A 21,448-nucleotide genomic window follows, 5' to 3' on the forward strand; every position below is an offset into this window, starting at 1 on the left:
TTCTTCTGACATTTTAAGCTACAAGTGGAGGCTATAGGGTGAACTTGATCTTTTGAAAATTCACTTGAAAATTAGCTTGATTGGGCTTTATCCCAGGGTTTGGCCATTTTCACTGTGGATAATCCATCACAAGCCACTTAAAAGTGTATATCTTGCCAGGCCATTTATATTCATGACAAATAAATTAATGTTGTATCCATCACAATGGCATGGCCTCTGAAGGAAAACAAGAATTTTGCAAGACTTTATTTATGGCAAAGGCCTGAACTTTACCCAAATTACTAACCAAGGCAAGGATGCCTTCTTCCGATAGAATATGTAAAAATTTGCCATTTAGAAAAAGTACGGGGTCATCCCATAGGAATGGATCATCAAAAAACTTGATTTGAGATCTCCTCATATCTGCCACTCAGCAGAGCTGGCATTGTGGGGATTTTGATTTGACATTTGAACACAAGCAGGCCAAGACTTCTAATTACAAGCTTCAAGGTATCATTATTAAATATAGCTATTCTAATTTAAATCAAAATTCTGTCTTTTATACAATTAATCAGGGATGGTGAAGAAGTCCATGACATTGACAGCAATATGAACAAATGCTATGGACATTCACCTATGAGGGAGCAACTTGGGAGATGCTCTTGGAACAGATTGCCAATTCCTTATCCCACATGTCTTCAGAATCATACAATAGAGATGGAATCATACCATGAGTATGGAACCATACCATACCATGGGCATGGAATCATACCATGGGGGTGGAATCATACCATACCATGGAAATGGAATCATACCATGGGGGTGGAATCATACCATACCATGGAAATGGAATCATACCATGGGGGTGGAATCATACCATACCATGGAAATGGAATCATACCATGGGAATGGAATCATACCATACCATACAGAGATTTGCTTACAACACCCCATACCATGGTATTGCACCCCCATACCATACCATGGTATTGCACCCTTATACCATACCATGGTACTCCACTCCATACCATACCATGTTGTTTGATGTTTGAGGTGCTGTTCTCAGGATCCAGTGTGAATTTCTAAATATGGAAGGTGTGGCTATGCTCAATAAAAAAGAGATTGATGGGATAGATGCTTAAAATATCACAGGAACCATAATCTATGCAGAGGAAGGCAGAAAACCCTCATTTCGAAGTTTGTTTACATATATTTACCAATAGCTTTAACCAAAGTAAGGCTACAAAAATTGTAGTGTCCGCTTTTTTCATTAGAAAAGACAAGCTTAGTTAGAAAACTTTGTAGTGCGCACTATTTCCTAATTGGGAAAAGTGTTACACTTTTTTCTGCCACACCTAATGTAGTGTTGCTGGAGCTCGGCTTTGCCCAAAGCGGGCAGTGTGGGAGCTTGGAGCTGAGCTAAGCTGCCAAAATGATGGCTCCAGTTCAGGCACAGCGGCTCAAATCATGGCTAGCTAGCAGCTCATCACCGAAAAAAGGAACCTTTACTTTAGTGTTGCAGTTACAGTCAAAAACCTTTAATAAATGAATGGAAGTAATCCAAAGGATAACCATCACTCTCTCAAGTACCCTGATGTCTCTTTGTCACTTTTTCTGGCCATAAAATTTGAGAGATCTGGTTACCTGTATGTGTGACAGCATTTGTTTGTCACATGTCACAACCAAATAGTCACATATATAACATATCAGCTCTGTACATGCGAGCTCTTGCTTGACAGCCTTCAAAGTTGGCAGAATAATTAGCTACATCAGTGTCCATATTGAGGTCAATTTTCAGAGTAAGAAGGCTTGTACTGTCAAAGCTATAGTTTTGTTTGTATTGTTACTTCCAAAATAGGATACAAGCCGTGGCTGAGCCAGCTATCCCATCAAGGAGCTGGCTCATAAGCAGGGTGCAGCCGCTGGGGACGCCCAAGCAGTGAGAACAGCTCTGCTTGGCTACTTTTGGCTTGGCTTGCGTGGCTCAGCCAAGCCGAGCCAAGCTCCGGCAACACTAACCTAATGTCAGGCACAGTGCACATTTAGGTTGGGAACTGTTTCCCATGCTCTTTGGGCCACAAGAGTTAGTGGCTAGCTTAGTGTTGTCATTGTTAATGATGATGTGCGCACTATTTCCTAATTGGGCCATTTCCTAATCAGGAAAAGTGTTACACTTTTTTCTGCCACACCTAATGTCAGGCACAGTGCACATTTAGGTTGGGAACTGTTTCCCATGCTCTTTGGGCCACAAGAGTTAGTGGCTAGCTTAGTGTTGTCATTGTTCATGACGATGTTCGCATATTTCCCAATTGGGAAAGTCATTACATAATACCACTTCAGTTTGTAGTCTCCGCTTTTTCCATACCATGGTATGATGGAATTGGTATGAGGGTCATACCACTCTGGAATGGGGTACCACTAAGGTTCCCTAATTCAAAGAATTGGATAACCTCATAGGTACCCAAAAATGGGTGACTGAAGTGTGTCATTCGCCTTAATTATAAGCGAAATGTTGATTATGACGCGGTTTGACAATGAAGAGTCTCTGATAGCCACAATAGCCAAACATCACAGAATTAGCACATGGGTGGTGCAAGGAGTTGGCAAAAGCCCAGCCGGTTCTGTGTGCATGAGGCAAGGGCGTGGCAGGTAGTTTTGAGTGGTGTCGCCGATGGCAGTGGTTGAGCGTGGAGGCCATGTAGAGACCCCCCGCTGGCGATGATGCATGGGGCATTGACGGTGGTTTGTTGGCATTGATGGCAAAAAAGATGTGAACTTCTGCCTTACAGACACCTCCAACCTGAAGGGGTTTGGCTCCATCAACCATACGCAAGGCATTAGAGAGATGAACGAGTTTGGGGTCTCCGCCAATTGCTGCAGGGAAGATTGGCTTCATGGTGGCCTGCAAAAGCAAAATAAAAATGGGAAGATTTGCAAAGAAATATTGATGCAATCTGCAACATACCTTCCAACCAGTGATGATAGTGAAATCCAATAGTGGGGCGTGAACACTCTCGATTTTGGCGCACACATGGCCAAGCATGGGCACCCCAAACCTGCAGCAGTGCCAAAGCAAACACCCACAAAGGGACTCGGCAAAACCAGAGTGCCTATCACATGGTGCTGAAGCCTCAGCGAAGCCAGAGTCGGACAAATTCCAAGTGCCAGTGGGCTTGAGCCAACGACAATGACACGCCTGCAAGGCACGTGAAAGTCGTGACATGTCACAATATCTTCCTTATATGTCGTATCCTCAGCCTTTCATCATCCGAAGATATTTTATTATTTTCACAATTGAAGCTGTAGTCAAATGCTGAAGTTATTGAAGAAGAAATTTTGAATTTCTTCTTCATTTCCTCACTAATGTTATCCCTGAATAATTTATATGATTTATTCTCAATTTCCAAGAATAAATCAATGTCCTGAATGAAACAAGAATATGGGGATTGGAAAAAAGTTTCAGAAAAAACATAAGGAGAAAACATAAGGAGATACATAAACTAATAGAATATGCTGACGTATATACATGCGAAATGTGAATGACATAGCTCAAAGGGGAGTTGAACCAGGGCAACCAAGGCTCTGACGTTTGAACGCATCATGAAATCTTGGCTTATACACCTGGTGCACCGTACCTTGTCATTTCACAGCAAACCTGACAAGATGATGCTGGGAAAATCCGGAGGGCAGTTGCCTTACAAGGCAACCAGACGTCTGATGTAATGATTATTTCCATGTTACAAGCTTGATTATCTCCGGTAAGGTGTGATAAGGCAAATCGGGTCTGATAAGATTTGTCCAGCCTCGTAACATAGGCTCCAATTGCCTCTGCAGCCAGGTCAAGGCTATGAACCAATTATTGATTTTTTGTGTCTTATAAGGTTATCTGTATCCTTTTGATCATGTTCAGCTCAAAATGTTACCAAATTCCATACAGAGAGTAAAGATAATGCTGTTGTAAGGTAGGCTTAAATACTAGATATATGGACGACCTTGGGAAGTTTCTTATATGCCTTTGTAGTGTAGTGGTATGTTGCAACTACAAATTTGTAGTCTTCACGTGAGGATTGCACAAGCCCCGAGGTTTTGGCTGGCTGACCATGTCTGTGGAGAATAGCGGATACGGACACTGAGTTTGAAAAATATTTTATGTAATCGTCACATGATCAATGTTATCGTCTCTCTCAGCCACGACGGACTTAGATTCTGGATCACTACACGTCGAAAAACTGGGGGACCATCCTCAAACCTGTTTGGAAGCACCCGGGAACTTACAAGGTGCGTAACTCCCCAGAGACTTCTTTCCTCGCGCTGTTGCTGATGCAACCGACATCTGAACAGACCACAATTTGTACAGGAATTCACATCGGATATGGAAAACATTTTTGGGAAACCACTCAGGTGCGTAAGCTATCTCTTGTGATCATTGAACATACATACTCACACTCCTTCAGCCAAATTTCAGATTCTCGTTACCCCTCCCCATCTCTGGTTCTACTGACAATTTAAACTCCCCCCCTGCCGACCATCGCACGCTTTCAGCAGCAGAAGCTGTACCATCCGGCTCACCTTCCGTGGCACACATACCTTCTACGACTTATCCAAGCCCTCTTGCGGCCACCACCCCATCTGCTGCTTCACATACACCCCTTCTTGGACCTCCTGAGGCGGCTGTTTCATCTGGCACCTCATTGACCGCTCTATACGCAGTCACCACGCACCCCTACAGCCTCAACTACATTACCTCCCCTTCCTGAATGTAAACGCGACCACAATACCTCCCCTTCCCGAACCGAATGTACAGTACCTCATCATATTTGGCATATATATCATTTGAAAAACATATTACAAACATCAAGTTGCCTGTGCCCACAGCTAATATGCCATACTTGTATTACACTTACCCATGGCTTGTAGGATATATACCCCGAGGCGTTGGTGCATGGGTTGGCAGCTGGGAATTTATGGCCACGCTGTCGCCTACCAACATGTTGGAAATACCGAACATGCCGCAAGTGCACCCTCATTTGACCCTCATCAATTTCCCCAGAAACCAGAAAGTTTCAATGCCGTGATTGTGGGGGTGAATTGTCAAGGAATAAATGCAATGTAAGATGGGTTTCGAGGGCTGGGAATACCTATCTTATCATAGAGATATATATATCTGATCTGACCGTACCTTCTGTGTAATCTAAGCGAGTATCCAGCTTATATAACGCAAAATAAATCTAAAAGGAGGAAACAAACCCTGATGATCTCGCAAATCTAAGCGAGTATCCAGTATCCCGCTTTCCTACAGCTTGCAAACACTCACAGAACGCACTGCCACACCTCAGCAGAGTGTTCTACAGGTTGCTCGCTTGTGTGATTGCACGCCGTGTTGATATTGTGAGGTTAGGATCCTCCCTTCCTCCTCTTCTCTTTTTCTTTTTTCTTTTTCTTTTTATTTTTTATTTAGCCCACAAACACCGGTATCCGGCCGAGGTTTTTGGTTCAATCCTTACGTGTTGCATTTTAATTTGCCACGTAACATTGTTAAGTCTAGACTGTGACTATTTATAATTTGGATAATCTTATCAGGCCTGATAATCTGATCTTATTAAGTTAACCCAAAACTTAATAAAATAACTGCAACGTTGTAAGCCATTATTAGGTTAGGGGTGCCTTGGGTGCCTAATAACCCTTATTAGGCGCCAGGGAAATTTCCGACAAATTGTGAGTGGAGCTGGACCCTTTGTAAGTAGCACAAATTGTATTTGGTTTTGGTTGTGGACCGACATACCATAGTGCTAATGGACCAATAGCAATTACAAGTTTGAAGTGGTTTTACTACAAACCACATGATGAATTGATGATATGCTCCTACCGGATAGCGGTGAGGACTGAGGTGTGATTAGATGTACGATAGGATCCATACTACCCTACTTTTCTACTACCGATTGCCAGCATCAATGAAAAACGGCGCTTCTAGTTATACATACGATAGATATATGATACAGGTTAATGGTGCAGTGATGCTAGCAGCGATGGTTTGGGTAATTGGTCAAGACTGATAGTTGCCTAATTAGATGGATGGTGATAGCAGTGCGCGATGCGGATGGCGACAGGGATGACAGCGATGTTGAGGATTAATGCAGAATCTGGGAATGGTCCACCATTACGCCGCTTATCCGATTGTAAACCGCTTCAGGGTATTGTCTAATAGAAAGGCAGGTGAACCATCAAAAACTGGGGGTCCAAGGAGCAACGTACCTAGCTCTAAGGCGTTCAAGAAGGTCAGTAGCTTTATCCCGGTTTCCGGCACCTAGCTCAGCACGAACCATGACCTCCCATGTCGAGGGCTGTAAGACGAATCAGATATCAAATTCTCAGACAAACATTGTGGACTATGTGCTTACCTCACGATACACAGGTTCCGTCGGACTGACAATAGGTGCATCAGATGGATTATGTGGAGCATGGTTATTGGGAGCAGCAACCCCGGTGGCCGGATCCGTCAGCGATTCAAAGATCATTCTCGCTTGCTCCATGTCGCCAACGTTAGCGTAACCTTTAATCAAAAAGTTCGCAATGTACGCCGTCATATGCACACCCGCAGCCGTCATCTTGGAGATGTACTCTGGCATGAGTTCGGTCCGGCGGTGGGCCACGAGAGCGTTGATAAGGGCCTCAAATACAACTGCATCGGCGAGTGTTGGGCCGTATGAGGGTATTGAGTCAAAGACTTCAATGGCCTTATCGAGATCCCTCTGAACACAACCATACGCGTTGATCAGTGAGCCAAAGTGCTGACCAAGGATCTGCACTCGTGGATCATCGCAAAGTTGTTTGAAGACGCCTTCCATCGCTGGGATGTCTACTGGTTCAAGCGTACCATATGTGTCGAGGAGTAGCTGAGGAAAACGTTAGTATGTAGCAAGATGCGTCAAGGAGCGTACATACCTTGTACGTGTGAGCTGTTGGGGCAATGCCTGCCCGGAGAAGTTCATTGTAAAAGTAGAGAGAGCGCTCCCGGCTGGGCTTCGTCGTCGTGTAGAGCTGCATCATCGTATTGTACGGTGGGACACGTGGGCTGAATCCAGGAGCTTGAACCATCTCCGTGAACAATGTCTCAGCAGAGTGAACGTCACCAACCCTGGCACAAGCACCAATAACAGCACCGTACGTGATGGAAGATGGACGTACCCCGCTCTCCTTCATCTGCTGGAATAGCTCCAAAGAGTGGTCTGCCTTGCGCGCCTTTGACAGTTTTGAGATGATGTTGTTGTAGAGGTAAATATTAGGGCGGACGCCGAGCTTCTGGGACTCATTGAAGAGTCTCAATGCATTGGACGCGTCGTCCGTAGTGTCCTTCACATAAAGAATCAGGGCTCCGTAGGCGTCAGCAGAGGGTGCTGCGCCGAAGTCCAAAATTCTCGAACGATGGATGTGGGCTGCGTCCAAATTACCAGCATGCGCGAAAGCGATGATCATACTATCTTCGATCGCAATCCAGCCCGCATCACGGTGGTCCTTGAGATGCTCCATGGACATCAGGCAAGCTTGGGCAACGGTATAGAGCTCCTGGACTTTGTCGAGCTCGTTCAACCTGCCATGAGATTGTATGAGCTTCCCTGTTGTCTGAGGCAAAGTCACAAGTCCCCGTTCAACTCCGGCCATGAGAAGGTCATAGGCTGTTGACGCGCGTTGGGCTGGGGAATATTTGGTATCGCGCAGCGCCGTCTCAACGGTGCGGTTTAACGACGTATTGACATTGAGCCTGCCGTAGTCCTTGGTCATCTGCGTTTCGGGTTCCTGCAGAGGAGGCGGGGCAATGTTCAAAGCTTCTTCCAGAGCCTGATACCGAATTGTCTCGAAGCCCTGCAGGGCTTCGGCGTAAGAAGGTCCCAATGAAGTAAACAAGGATTTGCACTCCTCATGGCCAAGTTGGGCGGATAACAGCTTCATCGTGCACAAACGAACATTCTCGTCGAAGGATTCGAATGCCACATCACGTTGCGCAACGTCAGTCAAGAGGGAAGCAAGACCAGTGAAGGCATAATTGGGGATGGTGACCTCTTGACCTTGCTGGGCCAAAGTCTCAGCATGAACGGCGCAATTCAAAAGAATAGCCCAATCTTGTGTATTGATGTCGTCCGGAAGTTGGGAAGTTTGCTTGGCGTGTCCAAACGAGTGGAGGATGTAAGGGGCGTGATCAGCGGATACTTTGAGTTCGAGGTTAAACGTTAGCCGCAAAAGCTCTAGGGAGGCGACGAAAGGGAGATGATCCTGTCGAAGCGTGAGAGTGCTATAGACTTGGTTCGAAAGGCTGACGAGCAAATTTTGGAGCTCGGAAACCACGCCCACAGCCCCGGCACGGTCAGCCTTTTGGAGGAATTCCAGCTGTTGAGTGTACAGCTGACCAAAGAGAGTGACTGCCGATTGGTACAACCCTCTCGCAACATATTCCTCGCAGATTCCAGCCAACATCTGGCGTCTCCGATGCTGCCACATATCGGGAGAGATCACATTGATAGCGAGGAAATCCAAAACCTCTGCGGCTTTCGCGTCGTCCCATTCCTTGATGTGGGCCATGTTTACGGAAAACAAGAAAGTTCTGTCGATTCGGCGGACTATTATACCATCCGTCTTCGCATCCTGCAGCATGATTTTGAACAACCGGTTAAAATCGTCCACCATACCAGCCTTTGCTAGAGCATCAAGCATGACCCCCCAAGCGACTTGGTCGGGCTTGATGGGCCCTCCGCAATAAGCTTCGAAAGGTCTTTGGACATAAACACCCATAGCAAGTAACCTGTCGAACCAATTAAGCGCTGTCTGCACTTGTCCCGTGAGGCAGAATCCACTTAGGATAGTTGTATATGTCGATGAAGCTGGGGGAGGGGTGTCGCCGGGCCCGAAGCTTGACCCAGCAGTGGTGGCAAGCATGTCATCTAGGATTCCTACAGCCTTTTCGGGAAGGTCAGCACGGAAATACGACTCGATCATCTGATTCCAAATTTGCAAAGTTTCGGACTGATGCCCTGTCAAAGGTCGATGGGAAGAATTCCAAGCGAGCCGTTCTTCCTTACCGGCCTGAAGGAAATCTTTGAAAATTTCCTCTGCGCCTTGGTAGTTACCAGCGTTTGTGAAGACCTGCAGCATATATCGGTACGTTCTAACATCCGGAAGAATGTCTTTACGACGCTCTAGTTGCTCGAAGACATGAATGGCCCCTTCGACGCTATTGTGGTAGGAGCATGATCGGATAAGGTTGGCATAATGAACCAAATCAAGCTGTGCATTTTTCTGGGTGGAGAGGACAGCCTCAAAAAGCGCCATGGCCTGGGAAAAGTTGCTCTCAGCGCGGAGGCTTTCTAATCTCTCCTTCTCCCATATTCCATTGCTGCGTTCAGTGGAACCGCTGAACTCGATGCGCTGCAACCTAGCTTCCAGCGAGACCGACATGCGTCGCACTTCGTCATCTCTCTGGGTTAAAGCTTCAATGAGAAGTGCATATGTCTTGATATTGGGTGACAAGGATCGCAGGAGCATTGCATTGTAGGTTTCGACGACAACATTCAAGGGTTCCCCTTCTGGACGCGTTGCAATCAATGCAAGAAGAGCGGCGTTGAAATCCGAGGTCGTTGGATCTTTTGTCGTCTGGATAAACTCGCGGACGAGATCTGCTGCGAGGAGTGCATCCTTGGTTGTAGATACTTGGGTCAGCTTGTAAACAATATCCTGTTGTGTAGGGGGGTTCGCCTGCGGTGGTAAGACAGTCTGAGGAGTAGCAGGATCCGTTGACAGGCGCTCGGGAGTAAGAGGTGGAGTAGGAAGGTCTGCAACAGCGGCTTCTGCCTTACTGTCGTTTTGCACAGATATTGAAAGACGACGGACTGAGCCGACGGGGGAAGAGGGTCTTGAGACTTCACTCGAAACGGAGTTCCGACGCACAAGTGGAGATCGAACAGATTTTTCTGCAAGATCAGTAGTGGGAACCTGTGCCTCATACTCTGCACCAGCTGTTGCGCTCGTGCCAAAGGCATGGCGAGAACGAGCATGCAGCTGAACAGTCTTCAGTACACCAAGCTTCTCACCGCGTTCACGACGACCTGCGAGACTCAGGGACACGCTCGAGCTCCGTATACGCGGGCGCTTCGGAGTGCGTAGGATAGAACGACGAGATGTAAACTCCTCCGTGTCGTCTGACTGTGTGAAAGTGCCATCTTGAGAGGTCATTACATTGGCCTGCGTCACCGCACGACCTGCTCCCTGTTATCATTCGTTGAGGTGAAACTACCCCCAGAAGAAAAAAACTGCAGACTTACGTTGTAGCCGGGGTGAAAACGACTCCCTGCGTTGTATTTTGCACCTCCAGGTCCTGGCCCATTTCCCCAACTTGAACCTGAACCCGAAGAAGGTCCCGAAGACTGCAGCTGCAGAACATTTCTGATGGCGTGGGTTTGGTTCTGAACTGCCGCGGCAGCACGAGTTGTGCTGTGGAGAATGTGGGTGGCAACTTTAGGTAACATGGCCTGTGGACAGCCCCAGGGCAAACTCCTGGGCCAATTTCGATGGCGTGGTCGTTGGGAAAGCCACAATTTGAGAGGTCGCCCTCGTCTTGACTGATGATGTGACGAGTCAAGCCGGCAAGAAAATATCACAGCAACCGGGTATTCCCGGAAGGATGTGCCCTCCAACAGTGATACACGTGGAGTTTAGCCAAAAACTCTTGCAAGCTCAAATTACAACTTACAACGCTAGATTTGCGATTCCTTGCCCCAGGCGCACGAAAATTCTGGCTTGAATCACTTGGCCAGACAAAGGCCAGACTCCTGTGTCTAACTCCTTGGTACATACATGGGATAGACCCAATCAGAAGGTTACTCAGTATTGATTGAATTTCGAGTCACCTTTTCAGCCCCACGCAATCTCGGAGCGATGCCAGGACAAGTGGCTTTTACCTCTCCGTATCCCTCAACAACACTGTCCGCCAGAGCTTTAAAAAGTGCGCCCTAGATTGTAACCTGGCATGCTGGACCACCCTTCCTGGTTGACAAGCTCGCAAGCCTAGCTGTTCTTACTCTCCTTTTATTGCTTTTTCGTCATCATGCGTACCGGACTACCTACTCAGCTCCACCAGTCCCAGAGGCTTTCCCCTCATGGGAAGCATTTCAGGTGCTCCAAAACAGCACTATTATTTGAAGTATCGAGAATGGTGCCGCTCGCTCAGTGGGTCACTACGCATTAACTTGACTGAGCTGACTGGGAACTATCGACTTCCTCCCAAATTTAAATATGTCCCGTCGTGGTTTCCTGGTGCCAACTTTGAGAGAGACCAGGCGTGGAGGAAGGGCGTTCTAGCGTTTCCAGAGGCTCTGATAGCCTTTTTTTTTGAATTTCTTAATTCTTTTTACGACTGCTACGATTGGGCGAACAAAATAATCGCGTCGTCAATTGCGTCCCAATTAATATCAACGTTGACAACCGATGATCATCCTCAACACAAAGACAGAGTTCTGAGGGATGTTCTGGGCGAGATGCACGGTGGCGAGTAATCATTTGGAGCTTGAATTTGGGATTTGGGCGACGGATCTATCCTAGCAGGGCCGTAGCCTACGATTCAATATGATTGGTCGTGAGCTCGTTGTTGGCCGCATTTGATATTTCCAGGGCAATGGGAGAAGATGGACATGTAATTGAACTTTCTCGAGAATATGAAACAGGGTTGTTCAGGTACGTTTTTCCATGTGCATATGACCAAAGTTCGTCGATGTTTGCCGCAACTCTGATCAAGCTATCCGGTCCCCTTTCCTTCTACATTCAAGCCGCGAAATTCAGCCGTGCTACAGCGGGTCGATTTTTTGGCAGCTTCCGACTTGAACTTTCCCGGCAATTGCCAGTTGGAATTGTCTTTTATGCATCATTTTTTGAACGAGTTTCAAAGCTTTGTTACTCGAATCGCAGAAAACAAACCTATAGATAATTTTACATAAATATCAGCCCTTTTTTCGTTTAAATATGTACATGAGTGTTAACTTGTAGAATAAAGAAGTCATACCACAGAAGGTACCGTCCTGTATAAACTGAACGGAGCCTAGATATAAGAGGCGAGGTAGCAAATGGATGATAGTTACAAAAGTTGTGTGCTTTGCTGCAATTATTAACTAAACCGTAGAGGACGGTGGCGGCGTTAGTTGGATAGTAGGACCCTGTGTTTCAACATCAATCTGGTAAAAACAACTCAAAAGAGGGAATACCGACCTGGTGTTTGACGTCTTCCCATTCGTGCGGAATATCCTCTTGGTCCCTATCGGTGTTGACGACCGAAATCATCTCAATTGTAATCATTTGAATGGGAAAGGACTAGATGTAAACACATGAGTAATAACGACGAGGGAGAAATATCAGAATCAACATTAGCTTGTTTTGCCTGTTGTGTGAGCGAAGAGTGGTTTCTGCTATCTATTGAGGATGGTCGACGTGCGTTCAGTCTAGGGTTGTGTCAACCATGGTTCAATCAAGGGAGCACTGTAAAAATCATACGCTGAAAGGAACGAATTGGAGTACACTTTTCGAAAGAGAATAAGTATCACGGTTAACGAAAGCCACGCGAAAAGGAACGCACATTTTGCGAGGATTGTGTATATGGCAACCCAAACGTCTGCACCGTAATATTTAAAAAAGGAAACCAATTGACTTGAGAAGCAGCCTCACAGGTCTCCCTCATAGTGAGGTACTGTCAAGCGACGACGAAGGTAAAAATTTAAGCCTTGAATGAGTTAGTAGTTAGAAGGTACTCACGCAAACAAGCACAGACGTTGCCGTGATACTATCCATTCTATTAGTTTTCGGTAAGATTGGATGGGATGATTGGCCCTTACCTAGTAAGAAGGCCAGTTCCTTTCAAAAGGTTAATGTTGTCTGTGACAGCCAACTCTGGAGGTTACGTACGGATTGTAAAGGCTGCGGTTCGCTCAATGATTTCTGAAAAAGCCCTGCACAACGATGACTTTGTATACGAGCTAAATGTCAACGACTAAGTTCGCACCTAGAGATAGTTTCTCGCCGTTTTTTTAATAAAAACGATACCAATGTAACCGCAATGATGATGTCGATTATGGCGCCGGACGACAGCAACACTGTGACCAAGGCAAAAGAGTGTGTTCTCCACTGCCCAACGTCTTGGGTAATGACTCGCTGACTAAATACAAAAGCTCCAACGCCTCGTAGATTTGCAATCACGATGCAAAAAATGCCGATGTAGCTGAATGGCTGGGGAAGTAGTTTGTAGAGGCGCCAGGAGAAGAAGCTCTAGATATGTTTATCTGCTATTAGCCTTGTACACAGTGAAGCAATTTTAATCAAATCAGACGCACCTGCACAACCGCCGTAATTAACCCTCCGAGAATCACTGCAACTCCGAGGCCGACGAAACGAGTCGATTGGGACCCGTTGACCGTCGCGATATACATCACGGAGGACACGCATATTGATTGTCCAAGCTCCATAAGCCTAAGTGTTTTTGCCTTAGCGCATATTTATCACGAGGGTAGCAAGAAAAGTTGACCAGTTCAAAGCAACCTATGGGTGAGAGTTGGGGAGATGAGCCACCACCCTCAAGCTTTAGCAACAAATTTCTCACCAGCGTTTTGAAGATAGCCGCATCGTCTGGATAACGTTTCACATACTGAAGACACTGCATAGTGACGATTCCGAAGAGCAACGTCGAGACAGTAATCGCGATTTGAAGAGCGCCAAGAGTGTTCCCTACAGTGACCTGCATCCTTGCGCTGGAAAGCGAAATATCGGAAGGTGGCTACACAGGAGGCTGTAGAAGATGAAGGAACTCAACAAGTTCAGGTTAGTTTCGTTCCTGCTTACTCTGGGTATATGTAGTCTTCACCACGCATCCCTAATCCAAAAATTGAAACATACTTACCATAGCCATCATTTGACATTTGAGAGATGACATCGCAATTAGTGATGTGCCAGGCCCGGCCCAAAGCCGTAAGCCAGCCAGAGCCAGCCGTCCCAAAGCCGGGCCTTCTTGGGCCGTCGTCAAGGCCCAGGAAAGCCCAAGGCTCAGGCTCACAATGCATGAAGCCTTGAGCCGTGGCCTGAGCCATGGCCTCAAAGATTGGTGGGACCTTGCTTTGGAGGGGTACGGTTGGTATGATTAAGTAGTTGAAATTTGAATAGAATGCCAGCACGGAAAGGCGGTAACTCACAAGTAACTCACTGTCCAAAATTTTCCCATCGCGCAACATACTCCGATACATTCTCGGCTGCGTCTTGCAATAAAAACCAGTAGTTGCGGCCAAACATCGGTTTCGAGTCCTGATTTTCAAACCGAATTCTGTATACCAATGACGTTCCTGTCAAGCATACAACGCGCCTTTGGACAGTCTCAAAAGTGTGGTGCATGCAAAGTTGCATTGAGACGATGTCAAATGGTTGCACGAGTTTTTCAGGGGAAAACGCGAGGCCTGGTGTAACAACCCAGTGCAGCAAAACTAGCTCCGAACCACGAACCATGCATTGCCTCCCAACGTCAACACGCTTGATCCTCCGACACCGCTGCGATATCTGAGCGCACGAATCCATTAACTCCCTATTTCCAAAATGAAAGAAAAACGCACCAACTCCAAGCAACTCCCTCACTTGCGCCTTTGCCCACTTCGTCATATTCCCGTGACACCCCATATCCAGCACCTTGCCATGCTGAAACCTATAAGTTAAGTTAAGGGAGGTATGACGTGCGAGGTGAACTGTACGGTGCATGGTCAGGAGCTTCGAAGAAAGTGATAGAGGAGACATACCGTAAACTCCAAAGAACTTGCGATAAGTTTTCGACTAATTGATTGTTTGTGCGTATTTTTCGACTTTAGCACCTGAGCCGTGGCTTGAGCCTGGGCCGGGCCTGAACCAGCCTGAAGCCTTGCAAAAAGCTCAGGCTTGAATATAGTCAAGCCTGAGCCGCTGAAAGCCGGGCCATAGCCGTGGCTTTCGGGCCAAGCCGGGCCTGCACATCACTAATCGCAATTCGAGAGCGCTGGTTATAAGGAACTTCCAGTCCCGACTAGCCTGCTGTCATGAATGCACAGCTAAACTGAGCTTGTCGTGTATATCGCGCATTTCGAATTGCCCCCGAGAGTCAAATTTCGGGAATCAAGTCAAGTAAAGTAGCCTGGAGTAGCTTGAAGTACAAAACCTCGCGCACGCGACGTGCTCTTCAAGTCAGTACTTGACGGGTGTTGATATCGGCGGGACGGCACCACCAGGTCAGTGTTGTGATCGCCCAGGTCTGACTGGCCGTCGTCAAGTGGCAGTTGATCATGATCGGTTGATCAGTCAAGGTTTCTGTGAGAAGTGGCGGAGTGGCGGAGATTGGGCGGGGAGTAATAAAAGCGGTCGCCTCCTCGTCGATGTTTCGGTCCTTGTTGATGGTGTGTAAAGTCTTACGCCCTATTTCTTCCCATCTGTGTTAGTCGTTGCAATTCATGATATTATTGATCATTTCAAATAAATTTAGGCGAGCAAGACAAACGCGACAGCCGCTATGTACGTATATATGCAGCGGGTGGATCAGGCCCTGCGTCCATTCCCGAGTTTGCAGAGTTTCTGGTCAAACAAATAAGAACTGACCAGCTATCGCACCACAGAGCACAAGCACAATCGCAGTGTACTTGTGCGTAAACCTGTAAAGCACGACGAGTGTGACGAGGTACAAAACAGCTGCTATAGAATCTTGCGTGGCCACGGCCAACACACCATCGGCTGTCGTTGGCTTGACGCGGCCAGTGCTGCCTACACTGTCTCTTAAAATTTGGATGGCTACGATTGCGATTACGCCGACGATGGAGCCACATATACCATCGAAGAATGCGGCGAGGAACTACGGTGAGAATCAAGAAGAAAAATCAGAATCATTAAGTGAGGCACAACAAAAATTGCTCACTTGGTTATGAACAAGTTTTTCGAGCACAGGGTGTCCAATGATCGTCATTATAAAGCAGGGGAAAAACATGCCCAGCGTTATGACTGTCGCAGAAGCAAACGCGTATCCTAGACCACCATGGAGGTAACCCCCTTGGAAACCTACGAATGTTGCAAAAATTACCAATGGTGCCGGTAAAACGTTCCCAATAGCAATACAGTCAATGAAAGCCTGCTCTGGCATCCAGCGACCCAGCAGGACGGCCTCAACATGGATGAAGGGGATTGCAGTGTATGCTCCGCCAAAGGAGAGACTTCCTGCGACGAGCCCAAGGACGAAGAGATGTGCAAGGTCAGGGACGCGAGCCACGCCAAGTGCGAGTGCGAGTGGAGATGGAACACCTCTGAAGACGACGTAGAGGGCGTAACCTACATATTGGAGGGTGAAAAGAAGACCTGCAATAAGCCAATACCGCCGGACGAGGGCCATGTTGATGAGGCCGTAGACACCGAGTGATATGAACCTATGGAAGTACAATCAATAACAGCACGAGTTAAGTTAGCTGAATGAGCGCGCGCACCAATTAATTCGTAGGGCGCTATTGATCGCAGTCAAAATTGCGAAAGCAAAGAGCCATGGATTAGGTTTCTTCGTCTCGTGTGAGAGGAGTGCATGTTCAGAAATCTTATGCGTGGCCCGTAGAATCTGGGTTAGAAATTTAGTGTCTGTACGTTCAGATAGAAGAGAAGTGACTTACCATGGCTGCCACCATCGGCTGCAAAGCCCTGAAACTTGCATTAAAATATACGTTCCCAAAGCCCACTACAGCATAGACGTAGCTCGCCACCAGCATGAGCACGAACCCCGGTAGTATAAACCCGATGCCCGCCGCCAGCCCACCAATCCTCCCGCCCGCCAGGCAGCCGAAGAACATGCACAATTCCGCTGCTTCAGGTCCAGGAAGGATCTGATACACAGCGAAGACGCGGTTGAATCTCGCAAGGGTAATCCATTGGTCTCGGACGACAAGCCGTTCTCTGATCAGCGCAATCTGGGCGACGGGACCACCCCATGCAAAAAGCCCGAACTGGGTGAAGAAAAGCCAGAAGATGCGGAGAACTGAGAGATTTGGAACGTGAGAGTTGTCTGTGTACTCGTTTTGGAAAGGAGGATGTCGTGGGAGTGCATTTTCTATATCTGAAGCCCTTTGTTCAATCTCCCCTTCCTTGCTGGGGGTTAGAGAGGCAACAGCTTCGGTGACAGACATAAAAAACCAGGACAAAAACTTGGTACGAATGACATTGGGTTTTTATATCCTCGTCCACATTGAGTTGGTGTGAACGTCAGTTACGTATCAGGAACGAACAATCGATAAGGATACAGTGCATTACTAAGTCTGGCACAGTAGTCCTTAGTGCTAAGTAGGTTGGCGCTAGGTGCCAACTTAACGCGGTCAGGGTTCAAACGTTCAAGGCCCTGACAAGGCAAGTTAACAACTTTCCAGGGCAGTTCTAACTTTGGTTCTAACGCTTTCTAACGGTGAAAGCGTGAAAGAGTTTCCGCTTTAGGAAGCCAAGTCCACTTTCTTTCAAAAGCGGTTATAGCTTTCAAAAGTGGCGAAAGTCTTAGCGAAAGTGGCGAAAGTCTTGGCGAAAGTGGCGAAAGTCTTGGCGAAAGTGGGCAAAGTGGACTGGGAAGTGGCCGTAAAAAAGGTTGAAAAGAGAGATGAAAGACTAATAGAAGGTCATGTAAAAAGACCATAGGATTTCAAAACATTAATAAAAACAGTAGCAATCCACTACGTACAAATCTTTGGGGCCGTCATCGCCTCATGGTCACCCAGAGGCCACATCTCACTCTCCAATGCTACCGCTCTCCGCATACTTGGCATCTGAGTCCGCCTTGTCCAGAACTTGAAAGAGACATTGTCCATTGTCGGCGAGGTCGGGAGCGCGTCAATACGGTAAGTAAACTGGAGCTTAGCCAGGTCGATGTTTTGACGTACAGGAGGCACTTGTACTTTATGAGGCATATCAATGAACGAAATGAATAATGACGGGGGTCGAGTGAATTGCGTACCCACTCGACGAGGACCCAGACAACCAAACCATCCATATCCCGCACCTCCACGATGATGGGCGTCCCCAATTTGCTCGACGGAGCTTACTAGACCCTCGAGGTCGGTTGGTTCTTAGCGTGGTTGTACATCTACATCGGGTTCTGAAACTCCCGACGAACGCCTCGGCGACGCATGTATCATCCGGGTGTGTGTTGAATCATCCGTCCTTGTTATGTGCTTGACTAGCTATATATCTACGAAAGGTACATATACCCGATTACGAGTTCGGCACGTCACTCGTGTCCCCTTATGCGTTTTTTCGACGACGGTTTCGCTTTCGCTCGCTGTGCAGTCAGTTCGAGGCCATTCTGAACCATTACGGTGCCGCAAAGCGAGATGAACTCGAGTCAAGTTGTGCCTTGGCTCGTACGTACTTCCTAAAAATGGAGTAGTTGGCATATAGGCGGCAGGCTTACCTGCTTCTGTTATCAATTTCTATCTCTCGCTCTCGACTTCCACCTCTGTTCCTCCCTCCCTCCTCTTTCACCCTCAGTTGTCGGAACCGCGAACCTTGGTATTGGTGTGAGGCACTAGGCAGAGGTGGAGCGCGTCGATGCGTTAGGGAGCCTTTCGCATCGAATTGCTGGTGGTGCTTACTCATGAAGTGACTTGAATAAAAAGTTCTCACTAAACAGTGAACATGCATAGCAGCACCAAAATTATGAAGGCATTATATAAGTATCAGACATCCAGTTGCATAACTCTCCATCCCGGCCCGCTTATGATCTTCTCCCACTCATGAACTTCATCCGCTTCTTCCTCACCCACCTCCTCCTTCCCCACTACATCAAATCCAGATAACCCAGCCCCTGGACGCAGGAGTTGTCGGATAGTGTACTGTGTGCCCTCAATTTGAGTGATTTTGGCAACAAATAAGAGATTTTCCGGGGAGAATGTTTGTGGGTTCAGGCCAAGTTCCTAAGGCGCGTAAATTGGGTTGAAATGCCGACGATTATAAGTAAATATACGTACCTTCCACCCAACCAAGCCACCAACCGCGAGCTGATCCGGGCTTTTTACTTCAAAACTCGTCCCCCACACCTTCTCCGCGAGATCCCAGTCGAAAGGTGTCGATCCCGAGACTACTGCTTCTTCCACCACCTCCTCTTCCTTCCAGTTATCCGTCACCTCTTGACGTGGCCCAGCAAAAACGAGTTTCGCCACTTTACCTTGTACCTGCGGCTCTTCAAACCACAGATCAGCCCATGTCGCCTCTTTGTTCTTTTTCTTCTTGCTATTCTTCGGCTTGCGGTGTTCCTTGACCACGTCCCAGAGCCCCCGCTCAACGTCCACGCTTGTGACGAACATGTTTGGCGGGAGCTCACCGCGACCTTGAATTTCAGAAGGCGGTATAAGACGCACGTACTCCTGCTGAGAAGGAGAAGGGACCACATCAACCAGAGTCGGCTGGACATCTTCTGCATCTCCAAATACAATTTTTTTCGGTATCGGGGCCGCCATCGACTGCTTGAAGCCCTTCTTCTTGTTTTTATTCTTCAGCGACAGCATCATCAGCTGAGGCTTGGGCTCGTCGTCGACATCCATATTGTCGGTGTCTACTTCAATGCCGTGATTAAGCTCACCCGTGGTGGCGTTCGATCCAAAGGCACTATTGAGAGCAGAAGCAACATCATTTGCAGGACCTACGCGATCGCGTCGCGTAGGCAGGATTTTTTTCCGTCCAAGGGGAACAAGGTTTGAAGCGGAGCTACCTTTCGGCGGGGCCGGAAGAGGGGGCGCGGGCGAAGATGAAGGTTGTTCTGGAAGAGAAGGCGATTGTAAAATTGGATACGGTTGTAAACTCATCGGCCGTTGTTGTTGTGACGTTGGTGGGGGCGGGGGTGGCTCGGACAGAGTCTTGGGCCGCTGCACTTCTTCACGCTCCGCTTGCTTTTTATACCGACGGCGGAGGTTGCGTGCGTGCGTCTCAGATGACCCGTGTCCGGGAGGTGTGTGTTGAACCCTTTAACAGAGTTAGCGAGGCATCATAACATTAGTTAATTGTACTCGCTTGGAAGATTCGCCCACTGAGGCATTGGGAAGCTTCGGTGTTACGTTGAGAACACCCAAAGTAATATGCGGGAATTTGGCAGATATCCTTTAATGAAGTCAGTCGAGCCTACAAAATCATCAGGAGATGCTCACTTAGGGGATGTCTGCGGTACCTTGGATGTTTGCGGTACCGGAGGAGATGATGAAGATGACGACGATGTCGTGGACGATGAAGATGATGACGAAGAGGAAGATGTAGAGGAGGATGAAGTTGTAGAGGATGACGAGTCCGAAGAGTCCGAGTCAGAATGGTCGGACCTGATTTGCTCTTTGTGCTTCGGAACCACCGTAGGAGTCCTTACAGAGCGTCCGGGTATCAATATAGAATTTGCAGAGGTCGGAGACCGTTTCCGCTTTTGCGCGCGAGCCACCTCTAAGGCAGGGAAATTAGAGCTATCAAAGGAGGGCTGTGGATGAACGCACCCGACGAACCCTCAACCTTCACTGTCATAGCCTGCACGGAGGAAGCAGCCTTGATACATATTAGATCACCATCTCTCACGGCGCTGAACGGGCTATCGTCCAAGAGCTCAAAGTCATCAAGAAATAGACCAAGATCGTGACCAAGGAGACGCGACTCGTTTACGGGAGGAATTCGCTGACATAGGGCCTCTTTGAGATCATAAATGGTGACTGGTGCATCTTTATCGTCTGGTATAAACCAAACCTTGAGTTCTGGGAGTGGTTGACAAGTCTGAATCCGTAATCTCATGGGGGCGGGGAGGCAAGTCGGAAATTGAGGAAATTCAAAAGGGAAGAAATAAATGTCACGTAGTCACGAGGTTAGCCAATTTACAGTGCTTTGCATTGCCGTCTGCACAAGGGAGTTTCGAAAACTCTATTTGGTTTTGTATTTTCGTCACAGATTGTCACGTATCAGAACCAGATCTGAGCACACAATTTGCACACAACCAACTCCCATGGCGCCATAAGGATCAGATGCGATGCGCACACGGATTACCATTTGGCATGGTGGGCATCATCTCTCAGCACAAGAGATTTTAGGCCTTGTTGGATGAAGTGGTCTGTTTCTCCCCGCTTTGTGGCAGTCACGGTACAACACATACAAACAGGTTTTCCAAATTCCGTTGTGCAGACGGCAGTGCAAAGCACTGTATATTATTCTATTCAACACTTGTCTACCACCTCCTTCCACCTCATTAACTTCAAGCTAAACCTTATCCTATCAAGCACACTTCGCCGTGTTCGATAAACGAGGTTTTGAGAAATAAAGGTTCCACGAAGAATTGTGGTCCACAGCCGCAACTCGCCCTCGCAATAAAGATCATGAATCATGATGCTCTCAAGCTGTAGTAATAGGCTACGCTGCCGCATAACATAGCCGTATCGCGACCTCTCGATAGGGCATATCGAGG

The 21,448-nt window shown here is 47.5% G+C and overlaps 7 protein-coding genes across 7 annotated transcripts; 1 reads left to right on the top strand and 6 right to left on the bottom strand.

Annotated features, from left to right (window-relative positions):
- Positions 1-2,473: 2,473 nt before the first annotated feature.
- Positions 2,474-3,202, bottom strand: FAS-3 (uncharacterized protein; the record flags this gene model as incomplete). The annotated part of the gene is made up of 2 exons (XM_001884419.1): positions 2,474-2,881; positions 2,945-3,202. 2 exons carry the CDS (start codon positions 3,200-3,202, stop codon positions 2,474-2,476), a joined length of 666 nt encoding a protein of 221 aa, XP_001884454.1.
- Positions 3,203-4,141: 939 nt separating this feature from the next.
- Positions 4,142-4,821, top strand: LACBIDRAFT_294958 (uncharacterized protein; the record flags this gene model as incomplete). The annotated part of the gene is made up of 3 exons (XM_001884301.1): positions 4,142-4,257; positions 4,321-4,384; positions 4,434-4,821. The coding sequence occupies 3 exons, from the start codon at positions 4,142-4,144 to the stop codon at positions 4,734-4,736; spliced, it is 483 nt and encodes a 160-aa protein (XP_001884336.1). The 3' UTR covers positions 4,737-4,821.
- Positions 4,822-6,107: 1,286 nt separating this feature from the next.
- On the bottom strand, positions 6,108-10,493 carry LACBIDRAFT_303849 (uncharacterized protein; the record flags this gene model as incomplete). The annotated part of the gene is made up of 5 exons (XM_001884420.1): positions 6,108-6,177; positions 6,232-6,320; positions 6,378-6,872; positions 6,922-10,233; positions 10,290-10,493. The coding sequence occupies 5 exons, from the start codon at positions 10,491-10,493 to the stop codon at positions 6,108-6,110; spliced, it is 4,170 nt and encodes a 1,389-aa protein (XP_001884455.1).
- A 1,988-nt stretch (positions 10,494-12,481) lies between these two features.
- On the bottom strand, positions 12,482-12,691 carry LACBIDRAFT_303850 (uncharacterized protein; the record flags this gene model as incomplete). Its single annotated transcript, XM_001884421.1, has 2 exons — positions 12,482-12,532; positions 12,590-12,691. 2 exons carry the CDS (start codon positions 12,689-12,691, stop codon positions 12,482-12,484), a joined length of 153 nt encoding a protein of 50 aa, XP_001884456.1.
- A 744-nt stretch (positions 12,692-13,435) lies between these two features.
- Positions 13,436-14,667, bottom strand: LACBIDRAFT_303851 (uncharacterized protein; the record flags this gene model as incomplete). Its single annotated transcript, XM_001884422.1, has 5 exons — positions 13,436-13,545; positions 13,607-13,792; positions 13,904-14,115; positions 14,204-14,550; positions 14,608-14,667. 5 exons carry the CDS (start codon positions 14,665-14,667, stop codon positions 13,436-13,438), a joined length of 915 nt encoding a protein of 304 aa, XP_001884457.1.
- Positions 14,668-15,589: 922 nt separating this feature from the next.
- LACBIDRAFT_303852 (uncharacterized protein) lies at positions 15,590-17,168 on the bottom strand (the record flags this gene model as incomplete). The annotated part of the gene is made up of 4 exons (XM_001884423.1): positions 15,590-15,859; positions 15,923-16,424; positions 16,482-16,606; positions 16,659-17,168. 4 exons carry the CDS (start codon positions 17,166-17,168, stop codon positions 15,590-15,592), a joined length of 1,407 nt encoding a protein of 468 aa, XP_001884458.1.
- Positions 17,169-18,336: 1,168 nt separating this feature from the next.
- LACBIDRAFT_330162 (uncharacterized protein) lies at positions 18,337-20,784 on the bottom strand (the record flags this gene model as incomplete). Its single annotated transcript, XM_001884424.1, has 6 exons — positions 18,337-18,397; positions 18,437-18,647; positions 18,785-18,938; positions 18,993-19,983; positions 20,166-20,445; positions 20,496-20,784. The coding sequence occupies 6 exons, from the start codon at positions 20,782-20,784 to the stop codon at positions 18,337-18,339; spliced, it is 1,986 nt and encodes a 661-aa protein (XP_001884459.1).
- Positions 20,785-21,448: the final 664 nt, after the last annotated feature.

The sequence above is a fragment of the Laccaria bicolor genome, genomic scaffold (genome assembly GCF_000143565.1).
Source record: "Laccaria bicolor S238N-H82 LACBIscaffold_25 genomic scaffold, whole genome shotgun sequence".
In the NCBI taxonomy this organism is placed as follows: Eukaryota; Fungi; Basidiomycota; class Agaricomycetes; order Agaricales; family Hydnangiaceae; genus Laccaria; species Laccaria bicolor.